The sequence below is a fragment of the Triticum urartu genome, chromosome 2 (assembly GCF_003073215.2).
Source record: "Triticum urartu cultivar G1812 chromosome 2, Tu2.1, whole genome shotgun sequence".
In the NCBI taxonomy this organism is placed as follows: Eukaryota; Viridiplantae; Streptophyta; class Magnoliopsida; order Poales; family Poaceae; genus Triticum; species Triticum urartu.
In genome coordinates, this window is record NC_053023.1 from 62,177,089 (window position 1) to 62,197,262 (window position 20,174).

Consider the following 20,174-nt stretch of genomic DNA (forward strand, 5'->3'; position numbering starts at 1 on the left):
CCCATCATCTACTTATTACTTCCCAATGCCTTCCTCTAGGCCCAAATAATGGTGAAGTTTCATGTAGTCGACATTCAGATAACACCACTAGAGGAGAGACAACATACATCTCATCAAAATATCGAACGGATACCAAATTCACATGACTCCTAATAGCAAGTAACTACTCACAAAGCATAAACATGTTCATAATTGGAGGGGTATTAATATGCATATAGGATCTGAACATATGATCTTCCACCAATTAAACCAACTAGCATCAACTACAAGGAGTAATTAACACTACTAGCAACCTACTACCACCAATCTCAGACTTGGAGACAAGAATTGGGTACATGAGATGAACTAGGGTTTTGAGATGAGATGGTGCTGATGAAGATGTTGATGGAGATTTCCCTCTCTCGATGAGAGGAGCATTGGTGATGACGGTGGCGATGATTTCCCCCTCTGGGAGGAAAGTTTCCCCGGCAGAACAGCTCCGCCAGAGCCCTAGATTGATTCCGCCAAGGTTCCGCCTCGTGGTGGCGGAGTTTCGTCCGAGAAGATGGCTTATGATTTTTTTCCCATCGAAAGACTCCATATAGCAGAAGATGGCCACCGGAGGGCCACCAGGGAGCCCACGAGGTAGGGGGCGCGCCCTGGGAGGTATGGCGCGCCCCCCACCCTCGTGGGAAGGGTGTGGCCCCCCTGGTGACGTTCTTGCGCTCAGTGTTTTTTATATATTTGGAAAACATCATTCCGTGAAGTTTCAGGACTTTTGGAGCTATGCAGAATAGGTCTCTAATATTTGCTCCTTTTCTAGCCCGGAATCCCAGCTGCCAGCATTCTCCCTCTTTATGTAAACCTTGTAAAATAAGAGATAATAGACATAAGTATTGTGACATAATGTGTAATAACAGCCCATAATGCAATAAATATTGATATAAAAGCATGATGCAAAATGGACGTATCATTTGTCATGCTTGAAAATGGTACATATGGATAGATTGAATTTTTCTGATAATTTTTCATATATAAATTATTTCAATATGAGCTACAGTTGATTTACTGCGAATTTTTGAAGTTTTACTAATTTTCTGGAATTTCCTGAATTAATAAAACACCAAAAAAGTTTTACTGCGTCAGCATGACAGTGGCATGATGTCAGCGAGGCAACTGAGGCTGACCAGGTCAACCCTGATGATAACCCACAAGTATAGGGGATCAATTGTAGCCTCTTTCGATAAGTAAGAGTGTCGAACCCAACGAGGAGCTAAAGGTAGAACAAATATTCCCTCAAGTTCTATCGACCACCGACACAACTCTACGCACGCTTAACGTTCGCTTTACCTAGAACAAGTATGAAACTAGAAGTACTTTGTAGGTGTTTTTGGATAGGTTGGCAAGATAATAAAGAACGTGTAAATAAAAAGTAGGGGCTGTTTAGATAAAGACACAACTAAATTAGTTTTAGTAGAGAGATTTTTGTCATGAGAAAGTTATTTGTCCCTAGGCAATCGATAACTAGACCGGTAATCATTATTGCAATTTTATTTGAGGGAGAGGCATAAGCTAACATACTTTCTCTACTTGGATCATATGCACTTATGATTGGAACTCTAGCAAGCATCCGCAACTACTAAAGATCATTAAGGTAAAAACCAACCAAAGCATTAAAGTATCAAGTCCTCTTTACTCCCATATGCAAACAATCTACTTACTCGGGTATGTGCTTCTATCACTCATGCCACCCACCATAAGCAAATCATGAAAATATTGCAAACCCTACAGAGGGTATCCCTCACGCTTGCGCGACACGGAGAGCATCATAGGACAGCACCAATAATAAAACATGCAACTCAAACCAATCACGATCATAATTAACCCATAGGACAAAACGGATCTACTCAAACATCATAGGATAGCCATACATCATTGGGAAATAATATATAGAGTTGAGCACCATGTTTAAGTAGATATTACAGCGGGTAAAAGAGGGGTTGCACCGCTGCATAGAGGGGGGAAGAGTTGGTGATGATGGCGGTGAAGTAGTTGGTGTAGATTGCGGTGATGATGATGGCCCCGACGACGTTCCGGCGCCACCGGGAGAGAGGGGGAGAGAGCCCCCCTTCTTCTTCTTCCTTGATCTTATCCCTAGATGGGAGAAGGGTTTCCCCTCTGGTCCATGGCCTCCATGGCATGGGAGGAACGAGAGCCCCTCCGAGATTGGATCCGTCTCTCTGTCTCTCTCTGTTTTTGCATTCCCTGATTCTGCCCTTTTCACCGTTTCGTAAATTCCCGGAGATCCGTAACTCCAATTGGGCTGAATTTTGACACGATCTCTACCCGGATATTAGCTATCTTGCGGCGAAAGAAGGGCACCAACTGCCTTACGGGGTGGCCACGAGGATCCAGGGCGCGCCCCCCTACCTCGTGGCCCCCTCGGGCATCGTCTCGCGTTGATTCTTCTTCCCAAAAATCACATATATTCCAAAACAATCTCCGTCAATTTTTATCCCATTTGGACTGCGGTTGATATGGATTTTCTGCAAAACAAAAAACATGCAACAAACAGGAACTGGCACTGGATCAATATGTTAGTCCCAAAAATAGTATAAAAAGTTGCCAAAAGTATATCAAAGTTGTATAATATTGGCATGAAACAATCAAAATTATAGATACGATGGAGGCGTATCAGCATCCCCAAGCTTAATTCCTGCTTGTCCTCGAGTAGGTAAATGATAAAAAAGATAATTTTTGATGTGGAATGCTACCTAGCATAATCTTGATCATGTAATCTAATCATCGGATGAATATTAAGACATGAGTGATCCAAAGCAATAGTCTATCATTTGACATTAAGACAATAATACTTCAAGCATACTAATAAAGCAATCATGTCTTTTCAAAATAACATGGCCAAAGAAAGTTATCCCTACAAAATCATATGGTCTGGCTATGCTCCATCTTCACCACACAAAATATTCAAATCATGCACAACCCCGATGACAAGCCAAGCAATTGTTTCATACTTTTGACGTTCTCAAACCTTTTCAACTTTCACGCAATACATGAGTGTGAGCCATGGATATAGCACTATAGGTGGAATAGAATATGATGGTGGAGGTTGCGTGGAGAAGACAAAAAAGGAGAAGGTCTCACATCGACGCGGCTAATCAACGGGCTATGGAGATGCCCATCAATTGATGTCAATGCGAGGAGTAGGGATTTCCATGCAACGGATGCACTAAGAGCTATAAGTGTATGAAAGCTCAAACTGAAACTAAGTGGGTGTGCATCCAACTTGCTTGCTCACGAAGACCTAGGGCATTTGAGGAAGCCCATCGTTGGGATATACAAGCCAAGTTCTATAATGAAAATTCCCACTAGTATATGAAAGTGATAACTCAAGAGACTCTCTATATGAAGAACATGGTGCTACTCTAAAGCACAAGTGTGGTAAAAGGATAGTAACATCGTCCCTTCTCTCTTTTCTCTCATTTTGTTTTTTTTTATTTTTTCTGTTTTTTTGTAGGCTTCTTTGGCCACTCTTTTTTTTGGGGGGGGCTTCTTTGGCCACTTTTATTTTGATAACCTCACATGGGAAAATGTTCTAATAATGATGATCATCACACTTTTATTTTACAACTCAATATTACAACTCGATACTAGAACAAAATATGACTATATGAATGCCTCCAGCGGTGTATCGGGATGTGCAATGATCTACCATAGCAATGACATCAAAAAATGGACAAGCCATGAAAACATCATGCTAGCCATCTTACGATCATGCAAAGCAATATGACAATAAATGCTCAAGTCATGTATATGATGATGATGGAAGTTGCATGGCAATATATCTCGGAATGGCTATGTAAATGCCATAATAGGCAGGTATGGTGGCTGTTTTGAGGAAGATATAAGGAGGCTTATGTGTGATAGAGCGTATCGTATCACGGGGTTTGGATGCACCGGCGAATTTTGCACCAACTCTCGAGGTGAGAAAGGGCAATGCACGGTACCGAAGAGGCTAGAAATGATGGAAGGGTGAGAGTGCATATAATCCATGGACTCAACATTAGTCATAAAGAACTCACATACTTATTGCAAAAGTCTATTAGCTATCGAAACAAAGTACTATGCGCATGCTCCTAGGGGGATAGATTGGTAGGAAAAGACCATCGCTCGTCCCCGACTGCCACTCATAAGGAAGACGATCAATAAATAAATCATGCTCCGACTTCATCACATAACGGTTCACCATACATGCATGCTACGGGAATCACAAACTTCAACACAAGTATTTCTACAATACACAATTACCCACTAGCATGACTCTAATATCACCATCTTTATATTGCAAAACTATTGCAAGGAATCAAACATATCATATTCAGTGATCTACAAGTTTTATGTAGGATTTTATGACTAACCATGTGAATGACCAATTCCTGTCATCTCTCTAAATAGATATAAGTGAAGCAAGAGAGTTTAATTCTTTCTATAAAAGATATGCACATGCTCTAACAAATATAAGTGAAGCAAAAGAGCATTCTACAAATGGCGGTTTTCTATGTGAAGAGAAACAGGCAATCCAAACTTCAAAAGATATAAGTGAAGCACATGAAGCATTCTATAAAGCCATAGTCAAAAGATATAAGTGAAGTGCAATGAGCATTCTATAAATCAACCAAGGACTATCTCATACCAGCATGGTGCATCAAAGAAAAGTGAAAACTAAATGCAAAAGGTGCTCCAAGATTTACGCATATCATGTGACGAATAAAAATATAGCTCCGAGTGAAATTACCAATGATCGTTAGAAGAAAGAGGGGATGCCCCGGAAGGCATCCCCAAGTTTGGTTGCTTGGGAGTCCTTGAATATTTCCTTGGGGTGCCTCGGGCATCCCCAATCTTAGGCTCTTGCCACTCCTTATTCCTTCATCCATCGTGATCTCTCCCAAAACTTGAAAACTTCAATCACACAAAACTTAACGGAATGTTTGGTAAGATCCATTAGTATAATAAAGCAAATCACTACTCTGAGTACTTTTTCAAACCAATTCATTTTTTTTGCATTTTAGCTACTTTAATATAACTTTTCCATGGCTTAATCCACTCATATAAATTGACAGTTTCATCAAAACAAGCAAACTATGCATCAAAAACAGAATCTGTCTTGAACAGGATAGTCTGTAGTAATATGAACATTCACCATACCTCTGTTACTCCAAAAATTCTGCAAAAATTAGGAAAAATAAAAAATTTGTATATAAAGACAGTTCAAAAAGTTTCAGAACCGTTGGACGTTCCAGTAAAAAAAGTAAAATCGTGCACTACAGCCAAAGTTTCTGTTCTGCACCGCACAAACCAACAAGCAATGTAAACATCCTATAGGCAAATCTTGGCACATTATTTTTATAATACAATGGAATTTACAAGGGGATAATTATTTTTGTTGAAAAGTTCTATAATCAAGATTCACAAAGTTTCCGTGAGCATGAACAAAGTTCAAGGAGCTCCCCCACTTCAACAATGCTTGTCTCTCTCACTTTCACTTTCCTTTTGGAAAAGTTTTGGGTTCCCCTCTTTACTTTTTTGTTTTTAAACTATATAAAAGCACTAAACAGAAATAAATGACTCTCTAAAACTTCCGGGTTGTCTCCCTGGCACCGCTTTCTTTAAAGCCATTAAGCTAGGCATAAGGTGCTCAAGTAATGAATCCACCCGGATCCCAAGGTATATCAAAGCCAATTTTAATTAACAATGATTTGTGATTTAGTAGTGAGCACAAAGTAACATATATCATGCAACAACGAAGTCTAACTCTCTTCCTATGCATCGGCATGTCATAAAAGAACAATTCATGCACACATAGTAAAGGCCAATGCATAGTATAAACAGTTTCTTGCTATTTTATCTTATTGGAAACATGGAGAGGCGGAGATGTAGTTCCTCTATCATAATAATTGCAAGTAGGAGCAGCAAGCACATGCATATTATATCTACCGAAATCATCATGTGTTGTAGTAAAACGCAACCCAACAATATAATCCTTAATAAGGGCAAACTTCTCCGATATAGTGTAGTCGGGAGAATTCAAAAAGATAATAGGACTATCATGCGTGGGTGCAATAGCAACAGTTTCATGTTTAACATAAGGAACTATAGCAACTTCATCTCCATAAGCATAATTCATGTTGGCATCTTGGCCACAAGCACAGCAAGCATCATCAAAAAGGGATATTTCAAAAGAATCGATGGGATCATAACAATCATCATAGCAATCATCCTTCAGTAAGCACGAAGGGAAATTAAACAATGTATGGGTTGAAGAGTTACTCTCATTAGAAGGTGGGCATGGGTAGCTAATCCGCTCTTCCTCCTTTTGTTCTTTGCTTTCCTCGTCATCTTTTTCATCCAATGAGCTCACAGTTTCATCAATTTCTTCTTCCATAGACTCCTGCAAAATATTAGTCTCTTCTTGGACAGCGGAGGAGTACTCAATATATGGTTTAATGTAAGGATTAGAAGCATAATTATCATAGCAATATTTAAGTATGGCCAAATTTTTTGATTTGTAGAGAGTAGTATCACACTCTTCAATAAAAGAAGCAATTTCACAAGTACCCCTAAAAGCAAAAAATTCTTCAATTTGTTGAACATCATAGTAATTATAAAACACCCTTAGTATATGAAGGTACGATTCCATTATCACTAAACTCACATTGGTAAGGAAGGTGTTTCTTAGGGTCTTTAGAACAGCAAGTACAATCATATATTTCACATAAATTCCAAGCATAGCACTGCAACCGATGAATTTGATCCAGTAAAAGTTTTCCTTTTTCAGATATGCGGTGTCGCACATAACAAGCATGCTCATCTAAATATTTGCCCTCAACTAAGCTATTTGGGGTTTCAGCACGAGCACATAGGGATCGAAGATGATCCAAGTAAAAAGCTTCACGAGTGTGATCGATTTTGAGTGGTTCTTCAACCATTGGTGTAGTAGGTACAACTAATTTTTTCTTTTGGTATTTTACGTTTCCTACCCATAACTAAAGATAGAAAACAAGAGCACAAAATAAAAACTACTTAGTGACAAAGAAAACAAGCACACACGAGAATATTCACCCCACGCTATAACTCCCCGGCAACGGCGCCAGAAAAACGTCTTGATAACCCACAAGTATAGGGGATCAATTGTAGCCTCTTTCGATAAGTAAGAGTGTCGAACCCAATGAGGAGCTAAAGGTAGAACAAATATTCCCTCAAGTTCTATCGACCACCGATACAACTCTACGCACGCTTAACGTTCGCTTTACCTAGAACAAGTATGAAACTAGAAGTACTTTGTAGGTGTTTTTGGATAGGTTGGCAAGATAATAAAGAGCGCGTAAATAAAAAGTAGGGGTTGTTCAGATAAAGACACAACTAAATTAGTTTTAGTCGAGAGCTTTTTGTCACGAGAAAGATATTTGTCCCTGGGCAATCGATAACTAGACCGGTAATCATTATTGCAATTTTATTTGAGAGAGAGGCATAAGCTAACATACTTTCTCTACTTGGATCATATGCACTTATGATTGGAACCCTAGCAAGCGTCCACAACTACTAAAGATCATTAAGGTAAAACCCAACCATAGCATTAAAGTATCAAGTCCTCTTTACTCCCATATGCAAACAACCTACTTACTCGGGTATGAGCTTCTGTCACTTACGCCACCCACCATAAGCAAATCATGAACATATTGCAAACCCTACAACGGGGATCCCTCACGCTTGCGCGACACGAGGAGCACCATAGGATAGCACCAATAATAAAACATGCAACTCAAACCAATCACGATCATCAATTAACCCATAGGACAAAACGGGTCTACTCAAACATCATAGGATAGCCATACATCATTGGGAAATAATATATAGCATTGAGCACCATGTTTAAGTAGATATTACAGCGGGTAAAAGAGGGGTTACACCGCCTGCATAGAGGGGGGAAGAGTTGGTGATGATGGCGATGAAGTTGTTGGTGTAGGTTGTGGTGATGATGATGGCCCCGACGGCGTTCCGGCGCCACCGGGAGACAGGGGGAGAGAGCCCCCCTTGTTCTTCTTCCTTGACCTTCTGCCTAGATGGGAGAAGGGTTTCCCCTCTCGTCCATGTCCTCCATGGCATGGGAGGGGTGAGAGCCCCTCCGAGATAGGATCTGTCTCTCTTTGTTTCTGCGTTTCCTGATTCTGTCCTTTCACCGTTTCTTAAATTCCCGGAGATCTGTAACTCCGATTGGGCTGAATTTTGGACATGATCTCTATCCGGATATTAGCTTTATTGCGGCGAAAGAAGGGCACCAACCGCTTTACGGGATGGCCACAAGGGACCAGGGCGCGCCTAACCCCTTGGGACGCGCCCCCTGCCTCTTGGCCCCCTCGGGCATCGTCTCGCGTTGATTCTTCTTCCCAAAAATTACATATATTCCAAAAAAAATCTCCGTCAGTTTTTATCCCGTTTGGACTCCGTTTGATATGGATTTTCTACGAAACAAAAAACATGCAACAAACAGGAACTGGCATTGGGCACTGGATCAAAATGTTAGTCCCAAAAATAGTATAAAAAGTTGCCAAAAGTATATGAAAATTGTATAATATTGGCATGGAACAATCAAAAATTATAGATACAGCGAAGACATATCACCTGACCAGTGGGGTCCACTGGTCAGTGACACGTTGGATAAACCTAGTCAAATCCAGCGCTGACTGGGTTTGATCAGTGGTGGGGCCTGCTGTTAGTGGTTGCTAGGCGGCTAATTAGCAGGGTTAGCCCCTAATTACCGTGCCACGTCGGTAGGGTTACGCCGGCAACGTCCTGACGTGGCGGTGATCACCGGCCGACCGTTTTCGGCCACGACTGGTCGCGCGGCTAGGCGCGTTGGAACGCCCGCATCGCGGTTCACTCATTGGTGGTCGCGGGGACGCTTGGGGCGACGTGTAGCGGTAACAGTGACGAGCGTATGCAGCGACGGAGCTCGATGGTGTGCGGGCATGGCGCTAGGTCTCCCTACCAAGCCGTCTAGGGTGCACAACGGAGTCAGAGTTCACTCTGGAGCACACCCATTGGACGACGAGAACAAACGGAACACGAGGAGCACGCATGCTCCGGCAATAGCGGAGCCGAGCTTTGGCTTGTGCGGCAGGGGAGGGGGGCCTAGAGCGCGGGGGGGAGATGGGGGGTTCGACACGGCGGCTCACAGCGGATCCGAAGGTGTCGATGGCGAGCTCGGGGAAGCCTGGACGGCGACGGAACGGCGGTGGCGATCTCGGCAACCGAAGCTCGAAGACGGGGTCGTGGCAGTCGAAGCAGAGCGTTCGAGCGCTCAGGGTTCGGTCGAGGCGACGTAGCAGACGACGGTGGATCTTGCAGACAACACGGGGAGTCGAGAGGGGGCGGGGAGCGCGGTGGTTCACCGCGGCGCTTTCATGGCTGCGTCGGCCGTCGACGGGAGAGAGCGAGGCGGAGGGCGAGGGGGAGAGTGAGAGGGTCGGACGGATCCGGACGGCAGCGGGGAAGTGAACGGTGGCGCCACGCTATCCAAGGGCGCAGGCTGGTAGGTGGCGTGGCGGCACGACAGTGCGCGCGCGTGTCGGGCACGCGCCTCACCTACTGGCGCGAGGTGGAAGACGGCGCGGTGCCTACAGTGGTGAGTTGGGCCGAACAATGAGGGCCAGGTAAGTTGGCCCAGGTAGGTACTTTTTCCCATTTTCTTTTCTGCCATTTGTTTTGATTTAGTTTTGGGCACTAAATCATTTTATTTCCTTCTGATAATTTTTGTAGGGACTAGGTAGATTATTCCAGATGCCCTCACAAAATATCAGAGTTATTGAAGCAAATAAAATATTTATAGCATTTATTTTCTCTAATTCAAAATACAATATTAATTAATTAAAAACTCTTTGTGTCCTCGAAAAATGTGCATCATTTAGGGTTTGGCTTCCACCTTTTTCCCTAAATCATGACATTTTTGGAAGGCATTTTTGGGTTCATTGAAATTTATTTTAGTTGAATCTATTTGAAAACCAAGTGCTAGGGTTTGAACATCCCCCATTTCAAATTCATGAAATTTAAATATGATGCAAACACCAACAACTAGCCTAGATCATACCAGAACTAGGGGTGTGACAGCTACAAACAATATAAAATTCATAGTAACTGAAGTCAAAAACTTTATTTACTCAAGAAACACTCGAGATTCATTTTCATTGTTTCTACAAATCTCATAATTTGTTTTATCCGAATTCAAAATTTAAGCGCAATTTAGTCATTATGTATTCATGATCCGGTCAAGATTTCGAAATCATTTCGAGAGAGATTTTCACTAGATTTCACAAACGCATGTTAATCATGATTCCTTGTATTTTAGAAACAATTCGAAAAATCTGAAATTTTAGATTGCACACACATTTTGGCTAAACTCCAGAGATCCATTCTAGAATGATTTTAGAGACAGTTTAGAGCATTTAATATTCATTTTAGATCAATTCAATTACGATTTAATTCATTTCCAATGCATTTCCATAATATTTTCTGATAGAATTTAAGAATAAACTATTTCATTCACATTTCATAATATTAGACACATTATGCATAAAGTTCAATGCCATTTAATACATGTATTAAACAGGATCCACATACATGCATCTCCACATACATCCCTCCTCACTATCGGAAACCGAAGAAAGTGTATTTGCTTTACATCCCTCCTCACTATCAGATACTACACACTACATTTCACATACAAAATTACAATTGCATTTGATTAATTATTGGTGTATATTTCTCACAAAAAATCATTGCACTAATATAAATTTTAAGATACGTGCCACCAAAGGTTGAAGCAAGAAAGACACACTAGGAAATTATCAATAAAATCAACAAATTTGGGTGATCTCAAATTTTTCTGCTAAGAAATACGGATCGACTTGCTTAACTCTCGTCCACATGAAGAAACAAAGATGAAACAAAACACAACGCCACACCCTACTTCATGCTGTAAAGTGCGGGAGAAACTAAATCTAGGGGAAAAGCCCATTCTACTTAGAGAACCACAGATCTATCTACAGCACCATCCTAACTAGAATATGTTGCTGCCATCGTCAGAAGGCTTTGAGACGCCTAATCTGGATGTTGTGACTGGGCCATCGAGGAGTGTCGCATCCTCCTAGGCCTATCCCGTCCCGCCTCTTGGCGCTGCCATGGAGGAGCACCACATCATCTTAGGCCCAACCCCTCCCGCCTCCTCATGTTATCGTCGAGGAGTGTTGCATCATCCTAGGCCTAACCCCTCCTGCTTCCTCGCTCTGCCACCTCACCTCACTGCGTGCTACCACACCCCCAATCGTGGAAAGCAGCATAGTGGGGAGTCGTAGAGGAACAAACCATCCCTTCCATTGTGTCCTCCGGCGCCACTACAAAACATCAATTTCAGTCTGTCATATCTTTACACCACAATCTCACACATGAATATTCACGAAGCAACCTACAGTGTATTTGTTTTGCATGCACATTAGATTTTTTTTCTCAAAATAGCTAGTACTGATAACCAACCTTCTAGTTAAGACAGTATAGGCCACCCTCCGGCCCAAATAGGTCAAAGCCAACATTGCATTGCCCAATTTAGCACAACACACTTCATTCAAGTTTCACCTATGAGTTAATAGGTCAACATTACACAATGTCTTCTTCAGGTGATAGTGTCAATGTGCAAGGAGGCTTGAGAGTGAGAGCAAGAGATAAAGTTCCAGGGGTGGTGCTTGTGGCTACCGGAAGTCTCTTTGCATCACTTGGTATCAATCTCGGGATTCCACCCAATGTCATGGGTATGAAAAATCCTAAATGAGGAAGGCGGAGGAGCATTATTTTAGGCGTGGAGTTATGAGTAGCACAAAATGACAGCTATATTTGTTGTTTACGAATTGATGTAGTCACACGACCAAAATCCCCAACAATATGAACAAATAGCGTGGATAGGGGATGACAAATAAATTTTAATTAACCAGGAGGAGAGGAGAGAGTGGTGGATTTCTGCACCCAGACTACCAAGTTTATGCAATACGCCTTTGTGCATTTTGCAACACTTGAACTCGTCTCTGGGGCCGTGAGGGAGTTACTGTTGAACCTAGCCCAAAGGTGTTATTTATGGGGTTAGACAAAACGACTCGTGTAGGCACACAAACACCCTCTCGCTCGAGATGGCCCACCATACCAAGGGATACATGAACACCCACCGTCTGCACAACTCATCTTATCACATTAGTATCGGACAAATAGCTCCTCCCTTGCATCACGAAACAAGATAGATAATATCCTAGACCCTCACACAAAGTCTCTTTTCCAAGGGGAGGAAGGGTCCAGAATCTAGTTGTTAGTTAGGGAGCCTTGCTAGAGACTCAATGTCCAAACACCCACACGTCTTCATTATCTTTACAGCAAAAATAAATGGGTATGAGACAAAACAGCCGACTCACCTAATGCCTAGCACCGCACCCCCTAGAACAATATATACCCACAGTCGGATAGACGCAGATCACATCTCTCCATACATCGCAACCATGCATGGTTTGTAGAACAAATCATCCCCCATCCTCAGCATTCATTCACAGCCTTGGCTTAGCTACATATATTTCTTAGATATCTTAGTCTAAACCATCCCATCCTCAACATTATTTCACAACCATGGCCTAGCTACAAATAATCTCGAGAGTTTTTGGTCCAAATCATCCCCCATATCCTCAGAAAAAATCAGAACCATGGCCTAGCTACTATCATGTCCATAAGTTTCTAGTTTTTAATTAGTATTGTTAATCTGTTGGAGAGTTTGCCGTGTTTGATCAAGGAGATCGAGGAGGACGGCCATGGAACTGGACATGTATAACATGGTGGTGCAGGCGGACGGCAGCGTCACATACCAGCTGACCGATCCAACAACGTGGGGCGCATGGGCACACGAGGGGCATCGGCTGTGGGCGTCCATGTCGGAGGACTTCTGGCTGTACGAGTACAAGGTGCGACGGTGCCCGCAGCCGTACAGTCATGACTGGACGGCATGCCCATACGCGCACAAGGGCGAGCGTGCCCGCCGCCGTGACCCGCGCCGCTTCAACTACGTCGCCATCTCCTGCCCGGAGTATCGCGCCAATGCGCACGCGCACGCGCAGCTCGGGCTCACCGGCGCTGGTCACCCGCCGCCGACCTGCGCGCGCGGGCTCAGGTGCCGCTACGCGCACGGCGTCTTCGAGTTGTGGCTGCACCCGACCCGGTTCCGCACGCGCACGTGCGAGGCAGGCACTCGCTGCCAACGCCGGATCTGCTTCTTCGCGCACTTCACCCGCGAGCTCAGGGGCGAGGACCCGGTCGCCGCGTTCGCTGCCGCCGCGGTGCCGCCTTCGCCCTTCGCCATGCCGCGGACGCCACCCCACATCCTCCAGCGCACTCCATCCACTCCTGTGACGCGTCCGCAGGTTGTTTCAACTCCACAGCTGTTCGATGACCTCACCCTGCAGGCCACTCCAAACAGGCTTCGCATGCTGAGCCTATACTCTGCCATCACCGGGGACGACGTTTTCTCCTCCCCGGTCGCCACCGCCTCCGCCGTCGCCACTGCTGCCACCACCATGTCGACCCTCAGGGCGCCCTTACCGGCAAACGAGGAGGACACTAAATCCGTCCACTACGCGGATGACGAAGACTCCCTGCTAAACGACTACCCGCACCGAGATCTTATCATGGACTTTATGCGCTAGGTATCCGAGGTATGACAATGAATTAATCTCTAGCCGTCCGGCCAGGTCGATCCTGGAGCTAGTGTCACCGCACGCGTGACGACTGCGGCAGCGCATGCATGCGTGCCTGCTGTGTCTGCGTGTGCATGATTCTTGTTACATATTTATAAGTTGCATGTCGTGTATGGGTGCCAAGTGGCGGTGGTCAGTCCTAAAAAACGTGTCTATATGTGTATAGCGTTCCTGGTCATAAATAAGTGTCGTCTCTATGGGGAGATATATATCTGATGGAGATGTACAATGCCATTGTTAATTATTATGTTGTTATATTGTTGTTTTATCAGTCGGGTAAATGTGTAATGTTTCCTTAAGCGCATATATATGGTTTTCTGAACTCAATGTCTCCTTGGTTCTTTTTTATTTTGTTTGATATAAGAGAGGTGTACTTTTTTATCTGCAGCAAGAATAGTATGATGTTCAAAACGTGATTCGTACATTCCGCTTTGTTTGGTAGTGCTACGGATATAAGGAGCATGTATATGTTTGACTGTTGTTATATAGTATTTCTATAGGAAAAAGGCCGACATGTCATAGTAACCACAATAAATAAAGACGAAAGAGGTTGGATTTGTTTGTTCGTGGAAATACAGCTCATAGCTCATTTTCTATGCGGTGAAATAAATTCTCCGACCCGGTCTGATAAATCATCAAGAATAAATAGGAAACCTTGGTTTCATGTAGCTGCAAGCCAAAACCATTAAATACCACCTCAAACGTGGAAACGCCTAGGCCGAGATTTCCATATGAATAATCGAGGCCAAACAAAATCTCTCTCATGCCATACCTAACGCGATAGATGAAAATTTGTAATATCAGTTGCCTATAGAAACCATGTCTCTCCAGATGCTAAATCTAGTACTCCTTCCGTCTCAAAATATAAAAACGTTTTTAACACTATCCTAGTGTCAAAAATGTTCTTATATTCTGAGACAGAGGAAATACCATTGAATTTCTTTGAAGTTCCGTGTCACCCCCAAATAGCAACATGCTCAATCCGTCTCTATTTGTCAACTGTAACCAAAGGATAGAGCTACCAATGTACTACTATTTGCCCTTTTAGTGACTATCCTATAACCAATTTCCTATTCTTCCCTCTAATGGCTGCCGTTACACCTTCCTACCATAACACGTATGTTGCCCATCCTTCTCCACTCTTTCACAACATCATCTCCGTAAGGCAACAGTGTTGTAGCAGGACGCACAAATGCAAAACCTTGAGAGGAGGGAACACCCTAGCGAGGCCAGGAGTCACGAGAAAAAGGCCCGGCCACGATCCTTCTCTTTTTAGATAAAAGGCCATAGCCCGACTTTATAGATAAAGCTACCAGGCAGAGTTAACATAGACCCAAAAGGCCAGCACGAGAACACAGAGTATCAACCCAGATAACACAGGGGGAAGTCTAAGTACATGGCTCCCAGGCCAGTACACGGCACGCTGGCCGGAGGAAGGAAAGATAACGAAGCAGAACAGCAACGCCTACGAGCCTGCTTGGACTGGAGAGATGGAGATAGCAGAATTTCGGATCTTGGCCAACATGGCGTCGAAAGCATCCCTGTCCTCCTCCTTAGTCAATAATCTGCACTGCTGCAGGAATATACAAGTCTTAAATAAGCAATCAGCAGGCTTAGCAGGGAAAACATGTTCGATAGTAAATTTATTCCTTGTCGTCCACAAGGACCAGCACATGGCAGCGAAGCCGACCCAAAACAGTCTCCTCTGGGCCCCAACCAAGGAGTTCGCCAAGATGCGCAAGTCAGCGAAGGAGGTCGGAGCCCAGGAAACATGCATCCAGGATCTGATGCAACACCAAAACAACTTAGCCAAAACACAGTTGAACAAAATATAAGGCGTGTCTTCTCTCATACCACAAAGCACACAACAATCAGAGCCCGGATCATTACGTTTGCGAATTTGGTCACCCGTAGGCAGACGCCCACGAGAGGCTTGCCAGAGGAAAACCTTAATCTTAGGAGGAATGTGAGCCCTCCAAATCCACTTAAATTTGGAGGTGATGGACCCAGCAATGAGCTTGCTATAAAGGGATTTAACCGAGAAACGAGCTGAGGGAGAGTGGGGCCAAACAACCGTGTCTTCCTCCTCCGAGAGCGAAGGGAAGAGGGCAGCAAGGCGATGCCAGTCTTCCAACTCTTCGGGAGAAAGAGAACGACGCAGATGCAGGTCCCAATTATTCGACGCAAGCTCAAAGATTGAGATCTCAGGGTCCGGGCAATAAGAAAAGAGAACATGAAAGGTAGAGGCCAGCGAGGAGGATCTGCACCACCAATCAAGCGAGAACCTGGTGGACTTACCATTGTGAACAACAAACTTGACAAGGCCTTGAAAAATAGGCTGGAGTTTAACAAGATCACGCCAGAACTAAGAAGCCCCCGAGGCGCGGGCAAACATAGGACTAGTAGAGGGAAAGTACTTTGCTTTGAGGATGCTGAACCAAAGGGGCTTGTCCTGGGTGATGTTCATGATCTTCCACCACCATTTGATGATCAGACATTTGTTCATAACAAGAGTGTTAATGATGCCCAGCCCCCCAAGGCTTTTAGGCTTACAAATGAGATCCCATTTGACCAAACGATACTTGCGCTTGTTATCAGTCGCGTTCCAATAAAAGGCCCCTCTATGTTTGTCAAAGCCAGCATGGGTGCCCATAGAGAGGAGGTAGAATCCCATCAAGAACATCGGGAGAGAAGAGAGACAAGCGTTAATCAAGGCCACTTTGCCCGCCTGAGTGTTGTATCTGCCCCTCCAGGGCATAACACGATTACCAACCTTGGCCACCGCAGGAGCAAAGTCTTTAGCATAAAGCTTGTCAGATGTAATAGGCAGACCCAAATACTTGATAGGGAAAGATCCAAGAGAGCAATTAAGTAAGCGAGCCACCCTTAAGGCCTCGGTGCCCGTAACACCAGTGACAATAACTTCGCTTTTAGAAAAGTTAATCTTAAGCCCCGAGAGAGCCTCGAAACAGAGGAGAAGAAATTTGAGGTGGGCGATGCAATGATCATTCAATTCCACCAAGATGATAGTGTCGTCTGCGTACTGAAGGTGCGTGATACCTTCCAGAATGAGATGAGAACTAACAGGAGAGATATGGCCGGCCTCCGCAGCTCTAGATAGGATGTTAGAAAGGGCGTCCGCAACAAAGTTAAAGAGGATGGGCGAGGCCGGGTCGCCTTGCCGAAGACCTCTAGAGTTCTTAAAGAAGTTACTAACTTTCCCATTAACGTTAATAGCAGTATGACCCCCCATGACCAACTGCATGATACGGTGAACTACCCCACTCTCAAAGCCTTTTGCCAGAAGGACTTGATTAAGGAAGCCCCAACTTACCGAATCATAGGCCTTTTCAAAATCTAATTTAAGAATTACTGCCTTGCTCCCAGATTTATGAATATCATGGATGATTTCGTGAAGACAAAGAACCCCATCCAGGATGAAGCGACCCTTGATAAAAGCTGACTGAGTAGGGGAAAGGGTTTGATGAGCCACCGGGGTAAGGCGAGTAGCCAGACATTCGGCAGGAAACTTGGCAAAATTATTAATGAGCGCAATAGGTCTAAACTGAGATATTAAATCAGCACCCTTAATCTTAGGGATGAGAGAGATAACCGCATAATTGAGCCTGGAAATATCTACTGCCCCCAGACAATAGCCTTGAATGACTTCACAAATAAGGTCTTTAAGAATAGGCGAGAATTTTTTAAAGAAGGGGATAGAAAAACCATCCGGGCCAGAGGTAGAGTTAGGGTTCACTTTATTAATCGCTAAGAAGATCTCCTCTTCAGAGTAGGGGATCATCAGATCTAAGTTTTCTTCCAAGGAAACCAAGACCCCCTGGTCCCAGAAGTTAGATGATAACCTGAACCCCTGGTCAGGTTTGGCAGAAAGGAGGGAAGAAAAGAAAGTGACCACATGGTTAAGGATGGCGCCTTGGTCATAGGTCCGCACCCCATCAATAATCAGGCTATCGATCAGGCATCGGCGCCGCCTTCCATTCACAATCGCAAAGAAATAGGCAGTGGAGGAGTCACCTATAAGCAACCAGTTGGTCGAACCCCTCTGGCGCCAGTAAATTTCATTAAGCCGGTGAAGATGCATCAGCGAGCGCTCAACGGAGAACCAAAGGGTCCAGTCAGAGTCGGAGAGGCCAGAAACGTCAGCCCGAGAATCAAGGGCCTCAATCTGGGCCAGGAGAAGGGCCTTGTCTCTGCACTCCTGGGCCGAGTGATTACAAGACCATCCCCGAAGAAATTTGCGAAGCAGGGCCGAGCAGTTATGCCAATCATCCAAGGGCCCATAGGAACGATGAGGTGCAAAAAGGAAGGCACTAATTTTAAAGCCAAGGAGGTCACAAAAACCATCAATAAGGAGCCAAGAAGCGTCAAACTGAAACCTAGGGGGGGAAGAGGCAGAACGGATCCCAGCATCAAGAATTAGAGGGGCATGATCCGAGCCGACAATAGCCTTAGATTTAAGCGTTGCTGGCGGGAATAGCGAGTCCCAGTTCGAACAGACAAGAACACGGTCCAAGACGGAGCGAATAGGGGAGGGTTGGTCGTTAGTCCAGGTATATCTAGAGCCCACCCTAGGGATCTCTCGAAGGGCGCAGGAGCTAATGAAGTCATTAAAAGTGTCAGCCAGCGCCCAAGAAAAATTATCTGTGTTCTTATCCGCGGGAGTACGGAGCAAATTAAAATCGCCTCCAATCACCAAAGGGAGAGAGCAAGCTTCAACTTTGTTTGAAATTTCGTCCAGGAAAGTGGGGGAGAGGGAGTGATCCGCCGGACCATAAACAACTATAAATTCCCAAAGCGAATTGAGCTGGCGGTGAAAAAGCACAGAACTGGCCCAGAAGATACCATGATCAAAAGCGACAAAATCAAAAACATCCCGTTTTGACCCTAGCAAAATTCCACCAGAGTGGCCAGAAGAGGGAAGGAAGTTCCAGTCAAAACGGTCCGCCCCGCAATAGAAGAGAGCTCATGAGGAGAGAAAGAGGATTTAAAAGTTTTGACCAAGCTAATCAAGTCAATATTGTCCCCCCTGACAATATCTTTAATTTGGTCTCGGCGTCCCCGAGCGCCGAAACCTCTGATGTTCCAGAAAAGAGCTTTCATTTATAGGAAAGGTTTTTAATGCGTAGACTCGACCTGCAGGGTGCCAAGCAGGATTTAGCACGCTTACGAGCACCCTTTTTCACCAGGGGGACAGCCCCACTATCAGGGGGGCCCTCCTCCAAAGCCCGAGCAGCCACAACTTGAGGGGCAGGAGGAGCTACGACGGCCTCTTTAGCCTTGGCCGAAGATGCCTGAGCCACTTCGTTGGCCCTAATGAGAGCAATCAGAGAAGAAGGAGAGCCGAAATTGTGGTCAAGAGCAATACCCGCATCTGCGAGTACCTTAGTCAAGTGTTCATCCGAGAAAGAGGGTAAAACAAGCCTAGTAGGTGAGGAAGTGTTATGGACCAACGGGGAAGGGTAGGAGAAATACCTGAAGCAGGTAGATCATGAGCCGCAGCACGCCTTGCCGCCTTGTCAACCACCCGCAAGCCACTGTCACGGATCCGGCCACTTTTGCGAGCCGTAGATGAGGGGGACCGGATCAGAGATGACCACACCGCAACCGGAGAAGCTTGGCCCGCCACGTCGCCCATATCACTGTCAAGACGGCGGCACAGATCCACCGCAGAAAGCTTGGTTCCCGAAGAGGCCCGACTCCGAGCAGAGAATTTGCGGACAGAGGATTTGCGCTTGAAGGAGGGGCCCGTCGCGAGCGGCGCGGGGAGGCAGGAAGGTCTTCAATACCACAAAGCGACGGCGAGCCCGGCCGGGCCGGCAGGTTGGAGCAAACCCCCGACATGGGGGTACCAGCAGGAGGGGCAATCGAGGCAGCCGGAGTAGGAGCACACACATCCATCTGATCCTTCCCTCCATCCCTGTTCTTTGGGGCATTCTCCTTGAAAAGCTCGCGACTTTCTGAACCCATGGCATCCCATTCAGAGGTTGTGAAGTGAGGAAGCGAGCCCCCGCTCAAGTTGCCAGCGTTGTTAGCCTCACCGCCATGGAGATCGGCAGGAGGAGGAGGAGGCGATGGTGGGGAGTGGGAAGAGGTATCCCCCTCCACACGGACCCGGAGCCTGGATCCATCCGTAGCAGGGAATACATCAACACTGCCATGAACGCATAAGGGATCAACAGCCCAGATCTTGAGATGCATGGGGCCAAGGACAGACAAAGAGTCTTGATCCACCAAGATAGGCTTGCCAATGAGCACACCAAAGGCCATGATGAACTCAGTAGAGCGGAGGGTAGGAGGGATGTCATCTACCAGAACCCAGATCTC

General features: G+C 45.1%; 1 protein-coding gene across 1 annotated transcript; it reads left to right on the forward strand.

Annotated features, from left to right (window-relative positions):
* The first annotated feature begins 12,550 nt into the window (after positions 1-12,550).
* Positions 12,551-14,146, forward strand: LOC125541027 (zinc finger CCCH domain-containing protein 10-like). The gene has a single exon (XM_048704525.1). It carries the CDS (start codon positions 12,891-12,893, stop codon positions 13,776-13,778), a length of 888 nt encoding a protein of 295 aa, XP_048560482.1. The 5' UTR covers positions 12,551-12,890; the 3' UTR covers positions 13,779-14,146.
* The last annotated feature ends 6,028 nt before the right edge of the window (positions 14,147-20,174 follow it).

Bases quoted from the DNA above. Each gene is read 5' to 3' on its own strand.
- LOC125541027 (XM_048704525.1), top strand. From the start codon at position 12,891: ATGGAACTGGACATGTATAACATGGTGGTGCAGGCGGACGGCAGCGTC.